Source organism: Hypomesus nipponensis, chromosome 1 (genome assembly GCF_054491055.1).
Source record: "Hypomesus nipponensis isolate SF chromosome 1, ASM5449105v1, whole genome shotgun sequence".
NCBI classification, from domain to species: Eukaryota; Metazoa; Chordata; class Actinopteri; order Osmeriformes; family Osmeridae; genus Hypomesus; species Hypomesus nipponensis.
The window spans coordinates 10,684,458-10,700,219 of NC_140361.1; the positions used below are offsets into that span (position 1 = coordinate 10,684,458).

At 40.7% G+C, this 15,762-nt stretch overlaps 1 protein-coding gene across 1 annotated transcript in view; it reads right to left on the reverse strand.

Annotated features, from left to right (window-relative positions):
• The window catches only part of tnmd (tenomodulin), a 29,433-nt gene extending 20,614 nt beyond the window's left edge, over positions 1-8,819 (reverse strand). Inside the window, exons 1-2 of the mRNA XM_084690957.1 lie at positions 8,667-8,819; positions 6,011-6,145 (exon numbers count right to left, since the gene is read on the reverse strand). Coding sequence (XP_084547083.1) covers positions 6,011-6,145; positions 8,667-8,714 — 183 coding nt within the window. The 5' untranslated portion in view covers positions 8,715-8,819. The remainder of the gene's footprint in view (positions 1-6,010; positions 6,146-8,666) is intronic.
• Between the last annotated feature and the right edge of the window lie 6,943 nt (positions 8,820-15,762).

Genomic DNA, 15,762 nt, shown 5'->3' on the forward strand with positions numbered 1-15,762 from the left:
CGCTTTACCCTGCAAACACATTGGACATAATTCTGTACGTAATATGTAAATGCATGAAAATGGGTTTGAATCAATCTGTAGCACTTAAATGAAGGCCACATTCTGCGCAGTTACCTGGTGTTGTAATCAGTCTACTTCTATAACCTGTATAATTTTCCATTAGTACAGAGAACAAGTCCAGAATTTGCATCAGAAATGCAGCAGAAGCGCTCGGCCACTTTGCCCTTTTTGAGGGAAATGAACAGGTTCTCAGACAGCCTGAATGCGGTTAGGCACGTCACTGACTAGTGCAAGCTTTCAAAGTATATTTAATAGTTTTCCATTAATCCATCAGACTTTCTGCCGAGTCTCACAAAAGACCGTGGACCATCTATACGCTAAAGTTATCATTACTCTCCACACTATGGATACATTATCCTTGTTCCTTTCTTTTCAGCTGCTGTTGGACAAATTCTACAATTCACAACAAATACATCTAACACTTAACCTGTAACACTTTAAGAGAACTGTGCTAGACATACAGCAGATAGCCTTTTTCAAACACTGATATTAGCTGTGTTTTGACATCTGCGTTGGTGGTTGTACACACTGACTTACAGTCAATACTTTTTATACTTGTTGACTCAGATATTACCAGTAAAGGTGACATTATTTAATAGCAAAGGCCAGACAAATCAAAGTCTAATGATTGCTTTCAATATAATATCCACTTTAGGCTGTTATAATCAAACATGTATCTCACAAATCTCTACTCCTCTCTAACCATCAATATGACACAGTTTCTTCAGTGCAGCTACAGTATGCCTACTGTAAACAAAGTTCAAACCTCGCCTTGCTTTTATGTTGGGTTTCCTGGAGCAGCAGATCCTGCTGTCTGAGCTCTAGCTTGTGGAAACAGCTGCAGAAAAGAAATAGCAGTAGTAGGACTAGCCTCCTGAGTAGACTGTGATGGAGTATTGTTTTTCTGCTTCCTGGCAGGATATTGTGGACTCTCACATGAAACAGATCGAGGCCTTAAGATCTGTTTTTGAAATGGAATCTCAGGCCAGGATCGTTTCTTGAGCTTCACATACTGTACATCCGGCAGAGATAGTTACAAAACGCAGCAAGAGAACGCTCAAAGAAAGGACACTGTGGAGGACATCATGGACTCAACACCATACCAGAACTCTGCAATGCAAAAAAGTTAGTTGAGTGGACAAGACAGATAATACATTTGTAGGATTACAATGGCTTGTTCGACTTTCAGATGGTAGAAATGATAGCTTGCCTTCTGTCATTGCTACCTATTACAGAGATAAATTATGCAATGATCAATTTAAAGTGGTTTGTAGCTGAGATTGCTTCAGTGTTTCTGTATGTGTGATGTTTTATTTATTTCTAGATCTGAGGCTGTCTTTAGAGATGTCTGTTTTGTTGCAAAAGGTGCCACAAAAATGTCATACTTTTAGCAGTTTGTTTTTATTTGTGACATACTCTGTTCTTGTAATTCAATAATTCTAACAAAATACACCCCAGTATATCAAAACTGAAACAAGTTCAGCATTGCAGCGTGTCTATTTCCAAACTAGACAGTGAGAGAAACACCAGGTAGCCTTAGCTTCACCTGCTCTGTATCAAAACAAGCCTGTTTCCCAGGGGAAGATGACAGCGTTTAATATTTGATCTTGGAATGAACGGGATCTTCACAAAGCTTTATCAGCGATGACTGACAAAGCAAAGAACAAAGAACAACAAGAGCAAAGAAGATCTGGCAGGCAAAGGGGTCTTCATTGTGGGCTACCCTGGATGAGTTCTGCCACACAAAACAACAGGAATATCTTTCTTGGCCCAGCTGAGCGTCTACACTACGAAGCTTGCTCTTGTTGACAGAGTCTGATAAGAACACAACACCTTCATGGAGACTTGAAGAGCTTCAGGTGGCTGACAGATTGACACAATGTGTATTATCTTGCTATGAATCAGCAGCAAAGTCATTTTCCACACAGATGTCATCCACATTGTGATTTTGATTACATTTTGAAGTTTTCCATTGTATACGGCGCAACAGTGTTGTGAATGACATTTTATAGGGAACCAGGATTTTCCATCACAAGGCTTGAATGTGTGTGTAGCCATGTGGATGTGGTGAAGGTATAATGCAGTGCAGATGCTGTGGAGGAGTCTACGCTCCTCTCCACATTCCCTGCGTAGTTGGCAATGCACTGTGACAACACTGGAGGACTCGACTCACGGTGAGAGCAAAACAGAATGTGAAAGCTCAATCACATTCTAAATTGTACAACAGAGGGGAGAATAAAGCTTGGCACTCACACCGGAGAAAAATAGGCAAAGATAGAGAGAAAAGAGAGATAGAGAGAGAGAGAGAGAGACAGCGATAGAGAGAGAAGTAAGTAGGAGACAAGCCAACCAGCCTTGGCCTTCGTGTACTCACTGTACATGCAACACGTCACATAGAGATGCTGGCGGAGATCGTGAAGTAAAATTCTGCCCATTCAAATGCTAATCTCCTCTACTCCCCATCACAACCGCTTCTGAAAAGAGTTACACAGACACTCTGCAACACTGCACGGCTCACCGAGTGTTCCCAGCATGCTTTGTGGTGCACTCATGCTCCTGCTTGTGGCAGCATTGATCCCAGAGGCAGAATTCAAGCAATGCTCGCCCCCCCTGCCCCCCTGCCCCCCTGCCCCCCCCCTGCCCCCGTCCTCGTCCCCGTTGTTGCTTTCTCTCTAGAAAGCACCATGCATCATCTCAGGATGAGAGCAGCCAGAGAGGAGAAGAAGAAGAGGTGGACACAGGGGCTCTTAATGACTGAATGAGCTTGACATGTAAAATCAGAAAAGATTACAGGCTGAAGGCAAGGACTCCCAGAGGGTCCTGCCTAAACCAGCTGTTCCGATAGGCCCGGTTGCTCCATTAGAATAATTATTCCTCCACGAGACAGCATGAAGGAAAGGAGAAGACACAGGCTGCTGGGGAAAGTGCCTCTTCTCTCTTCCAAGTAACGCTTGGTGAATAGCGAGGCGAGTATGTGATAGGATGATAGTGTGATGTCATCATCAGCTCCCCTCCCCCCCTCCCCCGCCCTTGTCACATTGTGACCCTCCGGGGCCACAGAGGGGACTATGAGATGGACACAGGACATGAGTGGTAAACAAACAAACTGAAGAGGGCTGTCGACGAGCACAGCACCTGTGACCATTAGAAAAGCGCAGGTGCAACATTGTTCATTAAGCCACCCCGTCCTGACACAGGGGCCTTTAAGAGACGGTCAGGGGGCGACGAGTGAGGGGCTGTCTGGGGAACAGGGGAGAATGCATCAAGGTGAGCAATGCAATTTCAGCTTGAATAATGGAGCGCTTCCCTCTGGCCTGACACTCATGTGTTTCTGAGGCAATTTCGGCGTACTGACCGACAGCACCTGTGAGCTGTCTGGGCTCCCCAGGGCCCTCTGGATTACAATGGCTCCCGGCTTTCTGTGGATGGTAGCAGCATTGAAATTAATCTAAAGGAAAGTGGCTCACACATTGAGGAGACTTTTAGAAGAGACTTTTAGAAAACAACACAAAATAAACGGGATATAATTGTAAGTGTTTGCACTGGCCAAAACACTCAGCTGGTGGTCGATTGCTTGTTTGGAGTTACTCCAAAGTCATTAGCATACATTTGATCACAACAGTATTTATACTGATCAAACTGTTTATATACACAATTAAATTGAATAGAAGTTTGCATGAATATATATTAACTTGAATGAAACAGCAGAAAAATGATGATCCTGTTTAGATGTGGTGATTTCTTGTTCAAGGAATGCAGGTGTTAAACTGCCATACCCATTATCTAGAACGCTATATTCCTGTGGACACAGTGCATGGTAGCAGAAACATCTGATTCATATACAGCAATGCATGAACCCCTATGAGATTTTGGGACCCAAACACTAATGAGCACTCCTCAAACATTGAGATAGAAATTTGCTGTAAGACACACACACGCACACACACACACACACACACTAACACACATTAGGTAGCAAGATGATGGCAAACTTTCTTCCCTAGGCCTCTGTTACAACATATGTTTGCAAGTAATTAAAAGAAGATCCCATGTGGTTATCGTGTCATATTGAAATACAATGCGCCCAGCAAATTACCTTTCCATGGTAGTTTATGTAAAGCCATGCGCTGCAGATTACTGTGGTGGAACGCACTACTAGAATAGGGTGTGACTCAGACAGTCCTCTGCTGGCTTGACTTAATGAGTTTTAATTACATTGCCAGGGGTTAAAGCTTAGCTGAGGAAAGGAGCCATAACAGTTTATGGAGAGGCTCAGGAAGAGACCCTGATAGTACAGAAATGACATACTTGTCCAAACGGAGGTAGGAAGGGGTGATGGGTGTCATCAAATATACATTGTTGTGTTTGAAATATTAATAGGTGGGCTGTGATGTTGCTGCCTTAAGCTGTAACGATTGCATGCAGGTTTCATTGTCTGTACAAGCTGTTTTTTAAACAGGTGAAGCCCACATAACCACAGGCATGCACATCCGCACGTTATCTATGAAAAAGTCCCCCTAGACCAGCTTGGTGGGGATGTGTTTTTGTACGTTTTTACTGCCAGGGTCTTTTGGGGCTTCCCATCAGACAGACAGACAGGTGATAATGCTTTGAAGTGCCTCCATCTTGCTCACTGATGTGGGCTAGAGGATGGGCCTTCCCCTTAAGACCCCATTAAAGCAGAAGTGAGTGTTTGCTGGCTTCATGTCCGAGGCACAGGCAACCTCCTCCACTAACACATATTTTGCGCCACATAAGAGTGATCACAGCTTATTAAAGGGGAAATAATCATCTTCCACCTCAAACATTAAATATTTAACAAGGACAACGAAGATGCGCTCTGAGGTGAAGGATCCAGAGAGAGACAGAGCTGGACACTGGCTGTATGTACAGGAAGTGGAGCTGAGTCTTCAGTTTGAAATTACAGGGTTATGCAGTCTACTTAAAAAACAAATACACATTTATATGAACACAAAAGTTCAATTAGGTGTGGGAAACTTGCTCAGTATTCTTGCATGTTGTTTCTTAAGGGAGCATCAATGCAATGCAGTTTTGATCAGAATAGTTGAATGTTCTGTTGTTACTTATTTGGAATTCCACGGTATATAATTGTCAAGACTAAACAATGCCTGTGGAACAGTATACTGTTGACAATTAAAGCACGATATAGAGGCTCTTTTATACATTTAAAGTTAAACATTTAATAAAATAAAATACTTTGTAATATGTCTCTCAAGTTTAGAATAGTGCCTGGAACACAACGACTGTCTAATTTCAGATAAATGATCTGTGTATTATTTTTTTTGCCTCAGTCTTGAGTAAATGAGCTTTTAGGCCTCTAAGGGATTGTAGGAGAAGGGAGCAGAATGAAAGCACTCTCCATCAAAAGTGAACGAATTGGATTTTACAAGATGAATTGCCAGAATAAGAGTTTACTTTAATTATAACACCAGTAGGTTCAAGTTCCAGTGTAGCCACTAGGGTCAACAGCAATTAAGGTTGGCTGGATTCAGGATTCAGGCAGTTGAATTGTGACAACATTTTACATTACATTATGAATATAGAGTAGCTAATAGACCAGTTTATGAATTATTCTGTAGGCTAACTTTTGGATTGTAGAAGCCAACATAAAACACTGGGATATTTCTAAATTACAGACTTGACAGTCAGGGCTTTCCATAAATATTGCAGCTTCCAATTCAGTGAAATACAACACTAAATAAAGAGACTCTAGGGCATTTTGTGGTCAGCCCTTCCATTTTAACATTACTCAGCAAATTACATCTGAAGTTACTGAGGAGAAGGCAAAATGCCTCTTTAATCTTGTCGCAAAAAACGAAAGAAATGATTTCAATGACAGAAGAAATGCCCGTCATCCAATGCTCTGGAGAGATCCAGTGTTGGTGGTCCCCTTGAAACTTTGTTGTCAGGCAGATAAGCCATGTCTTACCTTTGCGAGACTTGGGCTCCAGAGATTCCTGAGGCTGAAAACCCCCAGGGTTAGTGTCAGGAGGAGCAGGCCCAGAATTACGGCCCCCTTTTGGTAGCTGCGGTACCTGGCCTTCCTCTCCTTCCCAGCCTCCACCTAGGCAGAAAGTAGACAGCAAAACGGTTGTGAAGAGTTGTATTCTGCTGCTTCTGTTTCATTCTTCCACTGCAATACTATCAGTAGTGAGTAATGGACTTGCACAAGACTTATGTGACAGATTGGAAGATAATTGTCTTGTAGCCAAATCTATTGACATTGAACTTCTGAAATGTTAAATTTGCAGCAAGGATTTGAAAATTATGCAGTTACTTCAGTTGTCCATGGCATTCTTTTCGACTGTCTGTAAAGTGACTGTAACATACAAATATGCACTTTCAAAACAACTGAAGTTAACATCATGAGTTTGTTTTTCATAATCTCTAGAAAACCACACAAGGTTGCCCTGCACCTCCACGATCAATGTATCAACAGACTCATTCACCTTAATTTGATCTCACGTTATAGTTACGTAAGAAAACACACTCAAACATTTTTAAACAATGCAGTCATTTCCAGGGTGTGTGCTGTTGTAGAAACTAGACATCTTTTCTAGAAACATCCACATGTCACCTTGACCCCTGTAGAACCTGCGACGCTTCACAGAATGTTCCCATTGATGAAGCAGGTGATACACACATGCTTGGAATTTGAAGCACGTTATGATCAAGACGAATGATGGTGGCTGTAATTCAGAGACTGAAGTAAATAATGGAGAAATGGGAGATGGAAGTGGCGCAGTCTGCTGAGATTTTAAAGGTTACGTTTATTAAACTTTCCCTCAAATTAAAACTCTCCCTGCTGAACTCAATTCCCCAAGCTTAAGGCCACAAATTAATAAAGCACGGCTTTTGTTCCCTGTAAGGCAGTGTGAGAATGAATGCACTAGATTCACACAGGATGGCTTTTGAAGGTCTCAGAAGACAACAAAAAAAAGATGGGTGATGAGTTCTGAATAGATTTGTTATTTCAATGTCCAGCAGCCTCTTTGTGTTTTAAATCCACTTTTGACCTGTACTGTACATCTTCTTTTGACTTATATTAGATTAGATTTTCCAAATGTCTCTCAATCCTAGCATACTTTTTATTACAATAATTTCAAACGGAAGTAGCAAGTACATTAATTTGGATATGAAGATATCCAGGTTTCATAATCTACAGAATATTTATACAATGTGGGACAATTGGACACCCTGGCTTCAAACAAACAAAGCAGGTAGAATGACAAACAGTAAGTCGTATAAGCAGGGCAGAAATTCCTCAGGTAAAGAATTTCTCCCAGCGTGGAAAAATATGTGGCTGTAGTCTCCATTCTGCTCCAGAGGCTTGCATAACCATTGGAAACTTGACAAGAGGACAAAATTAAAGTGCTCACAGACAGAGAGAGTGAGAGTGAGAGAGAGACAGACAGATATACTACTGAGAGAGAAACAGAGAGAGGAGGATGGTATGTGTGATTCTGAGCAAAGGCAGCTGACAGGTTTTAAAGGGGCTTATGGATCGAGAGTCAACTAGGCGGTTACTCTGAAGGCGGTAAGATCTAGCTTGTCTTGGGCAGAGCCTGGGGCCCCCTGCTGTTCTGAAGAAAACACACACACACACTTATAAACCTTTAACACAGAACTGCCAAAGTTAAACAAGCATAAGAAAAGTTATGTTATTGAAGGGCAGGTCAGTATAAATTCAGAGGGACAGTAATTATAATGTTGGGCGACAGTGCATTCTCATTTTTACGTAATATCTGATTAATCACACAAGATTGAGAACTGTCAGCCTTTACCTTACAAAGTACTGTATGTCCTGAAAGCTATTCCACAGGTGTTTTCTCAATCATAACTCATCTTACATAATATCTGCTGCAGAGATCTATGTAGGAATGTGACAATGGAGAACTACTTTTTTTTATTGGAGATCATATTTCTCTTTCTAAGATCGATTTAGAGGTACCTTGCAAGTCATTGTCACATACTGCGTATGTCTTATACATCAAAACAGCAGTGAGGGTAGAAATCCTGGGATTATAGAAGCAATATATATATTTCTTATTTTTCTTCTGGTCCCAGAGCTAAACAAGCACTCAGAAACAAAACAGGACAGATATATATGTGGAAGCTCAGTGAGCGTGAGCAAACACATTATGGAGGAATAAAGGAAACCCAGTGACACAGGTGAACTCCACAGCAAGGACAAATAAAAAGACAAGGATCCAAGGAGACAAAGAAGATGGAGAGGTGGAGAATATAGCACTCTTAAACCACTCAGCCAGATACCAATATCAAGTCTCATTCCATTTCAGATTTCATAGGCTGATATTTGTGTTGGATAGAAAACTTTAAATGTGAGGTAGATTGTACCTCGATGAAAACAAAATGCAATAGTCAAATGCAAAAACAAAACAACCTATGTGATAAACAACGTATGTGATAAACAGCCCATTCACCCACACTAAATTACACACTAATACACTTTAATTTATGACCAATATTTTATAATAGCCAACTTTATAATGTATAACCTTGATTCTTTTTAATCCAGTGTCATACAATCAATTAAAGGTAAAAAAAAAACCATTAAGACTCACATCTTTCCAAAGAGCCTGTTGGCTGCAGGATTGGGAACTGTTTTCCATTATTCAACCCAGGAAGGTATTCCTCCAGATTGACTCTTCCGAGCTGGGGGAACTACTGAGTCTCTAGAAGGCTAAGAGTCCCAACTTCATTCCTTTGGTAATTTGGGAGTGCTCTGAGGGGGAGGGAGCTTGCAGATGGGATGGATTTTACTAAAACACTTGTGATTCTCTTTATTCCAACAGATGTCTCCTGCTGAAGATTACTTTAAATTCAAAGGATGGACTATCTGAGGTAAATCCTCTTTCAGAGACAACGATGTGTTACTGTGCTGGAAGATGTTTGTCTACACTTTCAAAATGTTGTATTTTGGAAAAAATATATGCTTAGGAAAGGGTGCTGGTATGTATGAAATTGCCATCCTTTTCTGTCACATTCTATAAGTAGTTGAAATAATGATTGTACAATTTCACCCTTTCGTTGTGAAGTCTGACTGTACAACCACCAAATAACTACCCTCAATAAGATACAACCATGCATATTAAAGCTGCTCTCAGTACAGGGCTTTCACTTCAAGCAAAGTGAACTGCGATAGACAAAGACTATTATACATTGGACTTTTTTGACACCTTTATAGTCTAAGGCTACGACGACTCAGTAAAAGAGTCTGGAAGCTAACATCTGTCAACCAAAGCTTTCAGACAGGGAGGAGTGAAAACTTGGTTCAATGTGTTGCACTCCATACAGTAGCACCAACAGTTTTATGACAAGGAAAGTCCACATGAGATCTGAGCACATGCTCCTGTATCTACGCAATGTGCAGCAGTAGTTACTAATGTGAAATCACATATCCATATGCTATTTAGGTTATTTTTAGTAGCAAATGTGTTCAGAGGAACATAGAACATACAGAACGTGTATTTCAACACACGCACATAAATAAGGACGCCAGAGGTCAGCACTATAGAGGATATTATGAGGGCTAAGACTGGTCAAGCTGTGAGCCTTTAGTGCGGCAGGCAACATTTTACCACACATCAGGACTGTCAGATCTGATAGCCATAGGCCTTAGTCAGCTCTTTCCCATTGATATAAATCTAAACAATTACAGTGGCATTTTGCTTGGGTAAATCAAGCCACAGGTTTTTCAGGAGTAGTGTTGTGTCAGCAATGGACCTAAGCATCCAGAGAAGCCCATTCTCCACACTAGCATTTAGATCCAGGGCAATGCTTCAACATCTATTGGAGAAAATAAACAGCAATTTAGAGGTGAACCACGCTCTAGATACCCACAGATTAGAGCAGGGCTGATGGGAACAGCCTATGCAAACGTGGAAGAATTAGAAAATAAACATTTGCTCTTTACCCTCCTTGCCCTAGCTTTGACTAGCATTCATGGGAATTTGATAAACCTTCATGTTATCTTTTCTGTTTACACCAGAGGTATACATATTGCTGTTGGGCCTTACAATAAATGTTTCCAATTAAAATGTTCTATTTTAGTCTTTCCAATCACGTTGCAAGGTGACCCTAACAGGGTGACCCCTTCTAAGATCATCTGTGAGTTGTGACATATTTACTTCATTGTAAACTAAAATAAACCTATGCTAACAAGGGGCGCCATTTCACTTTGATATGGCTGACAAATCAAGTCCACAGCCACACACCAGTAATTAACTTAACAGAGAAACGCAATGCAATAGGTAAAGATAATATAAAATATATAATTGTAAAAGTGTTTACAGGTACAAAAGAACAGCATTTATCTCTACAATTCATACCCTTACAGTCCACTCTCGTCACGCTCAGTCACAGTTATGAAAGATACATTTGACAAAGTCCATGGACACTACTGCAGCTCTCACCTCTGTCCTACCGTCCCTGAAGGGCTGTATTCAACTGGTCATGGTTAGTGAGCACAACATAGATTAACTGGACCTTACAGGGGAGGTGAGGAGGGTTAAGAGAGAGAGAAAGAGAGATAGAGAGAGAGAAAGAGAGAGAAAGAGATAGACAGCGAGCGAGCAAGGGATAGTTAGAACTAAAAACACAAAGAAAGAGAGAAGATCAGAAAAGAGGGGAGGCATCCATCCCTCCCTCTCTGACAGTTGACAGGGTCCCCCCTCCCTGGAGGACACTGCACAATGACTGGATGACAAAGTCAAACACGGCTTATTATCCTCCCTGATTCCATTCTACTCTGGCAGCCATACTGCAGGTACAGTAGTGCAGTGTTAACCCAAAGTGGCAGTCATGGAAACTGGCTCTGGACTCCCTGGAAAGGAATAGTCTCCCCTCCACATACACTCACACACCCCCTCACCTCTCTCTTTCTCCCAGGCTTGTCACGCTTCAGTGAGTACAGTTAGAGCTGTAGTCCGGCACAGGAAGCAAGCTAATACTCTTTTTCCTCTGAGTCTGTTGGCTATTCAATGCTTGGAGGCGGTTACCTGATACAATAGTAATTTATTGCTACTATCACATAATGCTGGTTTTACAAGTTATACTCTCAGCCTCTTTCCAAAGATTGTGACATTCATCTTCATGATAAATATGACAATCCACAAGACTATATAAATGCCTGATACCTAATACTATGTCATTTCAGAGATAAGATGGATGCAGTAGATGATGTGGCTCATTATGGATAATTAGCAGACCTGAGTCATTACACACAGTATTAACTTATTAACAGACCACATTATAAGCACATCAACGCATTAGGACATACCTTTCTCTATGAACCACAAGGCAACCATTAGAGGATAAAAGGGATCAAACTAAACAGGAATACCTGTGATGAAGGTTTAAGGCTGGTAACAAATGAGAATACGGTTTTATAGGATGACTGAAGGTAACAGGGGGGACACATCGTTGTTTCAGTTTAAAGTGAGCAATGGAAGTGAGTAAATAAAAGTTTGAGAGATAACACACTACACCACAGTGTTTTAGGGAGCCCCTTTGAACTGACAAACTGAGAAGCAATAGAATAGAAATGGAAATTACGATGCTGCAAATCTTCTTCGAGTTCCCACATTTATTCACAATGGTAAATCTCACCTTGAGAAGAAAGCTGCTCACAGTGAGATTTTCTCAATTTCTTGGTTGATGGGACAGGCATGTTTACTTTGGTAATTGTATGGCTCATCCAATCCATAATGTGCTTAAATATTTATACAATCTAGAGTTTGAGGGGAAGCCGATCTGCAAAAATGATCTAGGCAGCAATGATGTTCCATCTTCTCCTGTTCTTTTCATCCCACTAAAAGGAAGAACATCTTTTAAAAAGGATATAGATCTATATCACGGTAAAATGGAGCAGGAAATAGATGTGCTGAGGAAAAAAACTGTGGTAAAAATGCTTGGTATTTTATTTCATGTTGGCAACCACACTGGTCTAGCTTTGTTTAGCAGGTGTATTGTAAGGTGTTGGTATTGAGCGGACCACTCAAAGCACTACAGTACGTCTTTGTGTACAGAATCATGGTCTTCCTGAACAAGCCCTTCATCTGTTTCCCAATGGAGCTTACAGCTTACTGTTGTGTTGTGAGCTCTCCTATTTGATTCTTTACGATGACTGACACCATCTGAGACTATGGTTGGCCCTGCTGAAGGACGTAGAGCCATGGGCCAGCGGATGTGACTCAGCTATGCCTAATGTATAGCTAATGTTTTTTTTTTATCTCCATAGAGTAGATTTATGTCCTCAAGGACATTAAGTAAGCAGCTGTTACATCACCTGTTAACAATGGTAATGATCCCATAACTATCCCAAGCCCTGTGATTTATCATGGTCAGAAGAATCTTTTGTCAGGAGTCATCATTTAAAGCATCAATAATTGACTTTGAAAATCATAACGAGGTTTTCTCGAATCTTTCAGTGACAAACTTTGGGCAAGATTGTGGGAGTTTTGTGTAACCTGTAAAAATACCCTGTATTATGACAACATGGAATACGGAATTCTGGTGTGTCTTGGAACATCAGGAAATTAAACATATTAGTCTGTATCAATTTGGACAACTGAGTAAAGTTATACAATACCAAGCAGATATCTACCCAAAAATAAAAGGCATACAACTCAAAAGAGAAACACAAATGTATTGGTTTTACAAAGGTGAAATGATTTCCTCTTGGTCTCCCAAACCCCTACAGGGGACCCATCTGGCTCGTCTCTGTTTACTGAAACAGGTAAACAACTGTTTACCAAATAATGGTAATAAAGCTCACAAAGAAAGTTATAAAACAGTGGGTGGTAAACTGCTCAAAGACCCATTAAAGCCTCCAGACCCAAAGCCAAATGAATAAAGGAATACAATGGACTTTAAGAAAAGTGCCCGGGGGAAAGAAAAAGTGGTTCCTCAGCAACTGTTGCTAAATCACTGTGGGGGGCAGCAGAAGGCCTATTGAGACCTCATCATTATGAGTGTTCCTTCTTCCTTTTTACAACTGCACACAGGCTTTTTGTCTTCCATTGTAAATCTAAATTAATTGGCATAAAGCTCAGTTATGCTCAAGACTTGAAATTACTTTCTTAACATAATTTTGATGTAACATATTATTCGGGTGCTGCAGCTCATTCCCTCATCAACACCACAGCTCTTAAACCCTGGATTGTCACCCACTACTCGCCAGTTTGTTGAATCACCGACCCCACGTCTGTATTCCTGGCTTGTTACATGTGTTTAATTCTGACCCAAGGTAAAAAGGATAACCAAAGGACAAGACGTACCAGTATACACATCAGGTTCTTTGATCAAAGAGACTTGTTAGTTGGAAGGTGGTTCTAAAATCCCCCAAATCGCTTTCCAATACCCCCAAAAAATCACATGACTAGACTTGACTGGTGACTAATAATTCTACAGTATGTATTCCATTATAAACTGGATGTTAATATTGCGGCTAAGCATGGCAGTTTTCCATTACATTTGCAGACAGGTACAGATATCTTACTATCTTAGATATCTTAATACAACGAGTGGCCAATGGAAATTTCACTCAATTTAATCCAGGCCTTAGGCATGTGAACTTCCCTGAGGGTGGTGACCACCCTCCGCATTGAACAAATTGAAGTGTCTTCTTGAACATGCTTCATTCCCGGTGCCGGGGTTACAAAGACATGGGGAGCAAGAGAGAACATCTACTCAGTCATCCACCAATTCATGACAAATTTTTAATCAAACAGAATTAAACTGATTAAAATATGGGGACAAATGGAATCCGGACAGAGCATTATAATTTATAACATTTTCTCATTTAAATCATTGTATGTATAATTTTAATCAACCCATATGTACCCTCTTTTCTAAATGTGCTCAATTCAAACTGAACAGAGGGCTATAATTGCTGTGTAATTACTTTGTGATATAATTAGACCATGATTAGTGAAACGTTTCTGAGTTTTAATAAGAATATTTTAATTTTGTTCTCTCTTTCTGATATATTTGTCATTGTGCATACAACAGCTTAGGTGACGGTACGGTTGGCTTGATGTTAGAAAAGCTTTCAGCAACACAACCTATTATCCAAATAGTGGACTGTATGGTACTGATATTCACTGTCATTCTTACTTATTACATTTCTTATTGTATAATTAATGTTTTGGTTGGTAGTTGATGAGGAGATTATGTTGATTATGATGAGTTTATGTTGAAGGTTTCACGCACGTCTGTAATTAAATTAGTTTTCACCATTTTATACTGTCTTTGACATTGTGTATAAAACGTACGATTTGTTTCAACCTTCTCTGGATACATGCAAAGAATGCTTGAAACAACCCTGTGCAGGTGCATCATAGGGACAGCTTTGGCATCCTATCAGCATCTTAGAAAACGACCTAATGTATGACCAGTGTCCAGAGGTCGTTGTGGATGTTGGAGTCGTGTGGAGAGAACCCGTCATGTCCAGCTCGGCAGGCTTCAGGAAGAGATCCAAACCCTCCGGTCTACCCCATCAACATTCTTCTCTGCCCTAAGGCCAACCAACCAGATTTTTCATGTCAGCTGGCATGGACCTTCAACTCATAAGTACCTGTTTGACTTTCACAAGTCTCTCATCAGCCACACATACACACTTCCAGGCAAGGTTGCTATATCCTTGGTCCTTAATGATATGCCAGTTGTAAGTGTCCAGTTACGCATGCAGATTGGCTGTGTTTGTGGCCAGCAAAGATACCCTGGGCCTTTCCTTTATGAATAGCACATTCTAGCAAATGACATAGATTTCATGTGACTTACTAGTCATACAGAATTTATAACCCATACGATACAAGCTGTAGATACCCTAGAATGCAATACTTTTTGTGTTGGTATTGTTAAGCAAACTACAGTACCATTGAAATAAGCTACATATAGTGAAGTTGCCTCTTCTACAGAAAACCTTATACCAGGCTCCAATTCATCTTTAGCTGTATGCTTTCCGTAGTAGTGAGGACACCCTAGCCCTGAAAGAGCAGATCACTTCAATAGTATACTCAGCAATTCATCAAGTTTATTACTGGCTAAGTGCCTCATCTGGAGTGACAATGATTCTCAATTGTAATGCATGACACATGATCAGTCTAATATCTAACAATGACAAATGGGTCTGCGCTCACCATGCAGCCTGTGTTGCTGAGTTCAAGGGGGAACTGAAGCACAGGGCAGTGGGATGGTTGGTTCTAGAAATAGTAGAACGTCTTTGGGGTTTCAGGGGGAGCAGATTAGGTTGTTAGAGTAAAACATACAGTAGGTGATCTTAACATATCCTCTACATAACCAGGCTTGGAAATAGTCAGCAAATGGTTAAGAAGACACAAGTAAAAGTATGTATTATCCAAAAACAAAAGGACGGCAAGGGGAGATGCGATTGACTTGCCAGTGAAATGAGGACGTCTCGTAGAGTGCGTCTTGTAGTCCCTCATTACAGTCAGCACAGCCCAGCTGTGGGAACAGCTGCAGCATACATTTCCACCTGGTGGAAGAGGAACAGGCAACACTTTACAAAAGCTAGTACATTTTATTAATTAGGAAAGAACAGTTACAGCTCAGGCTGCAATCACAGTATTATATTACATGTTATGTTGCATGGTAATCATCATATTAATAAATAACCTAGTAGTCCAGGTTTACATT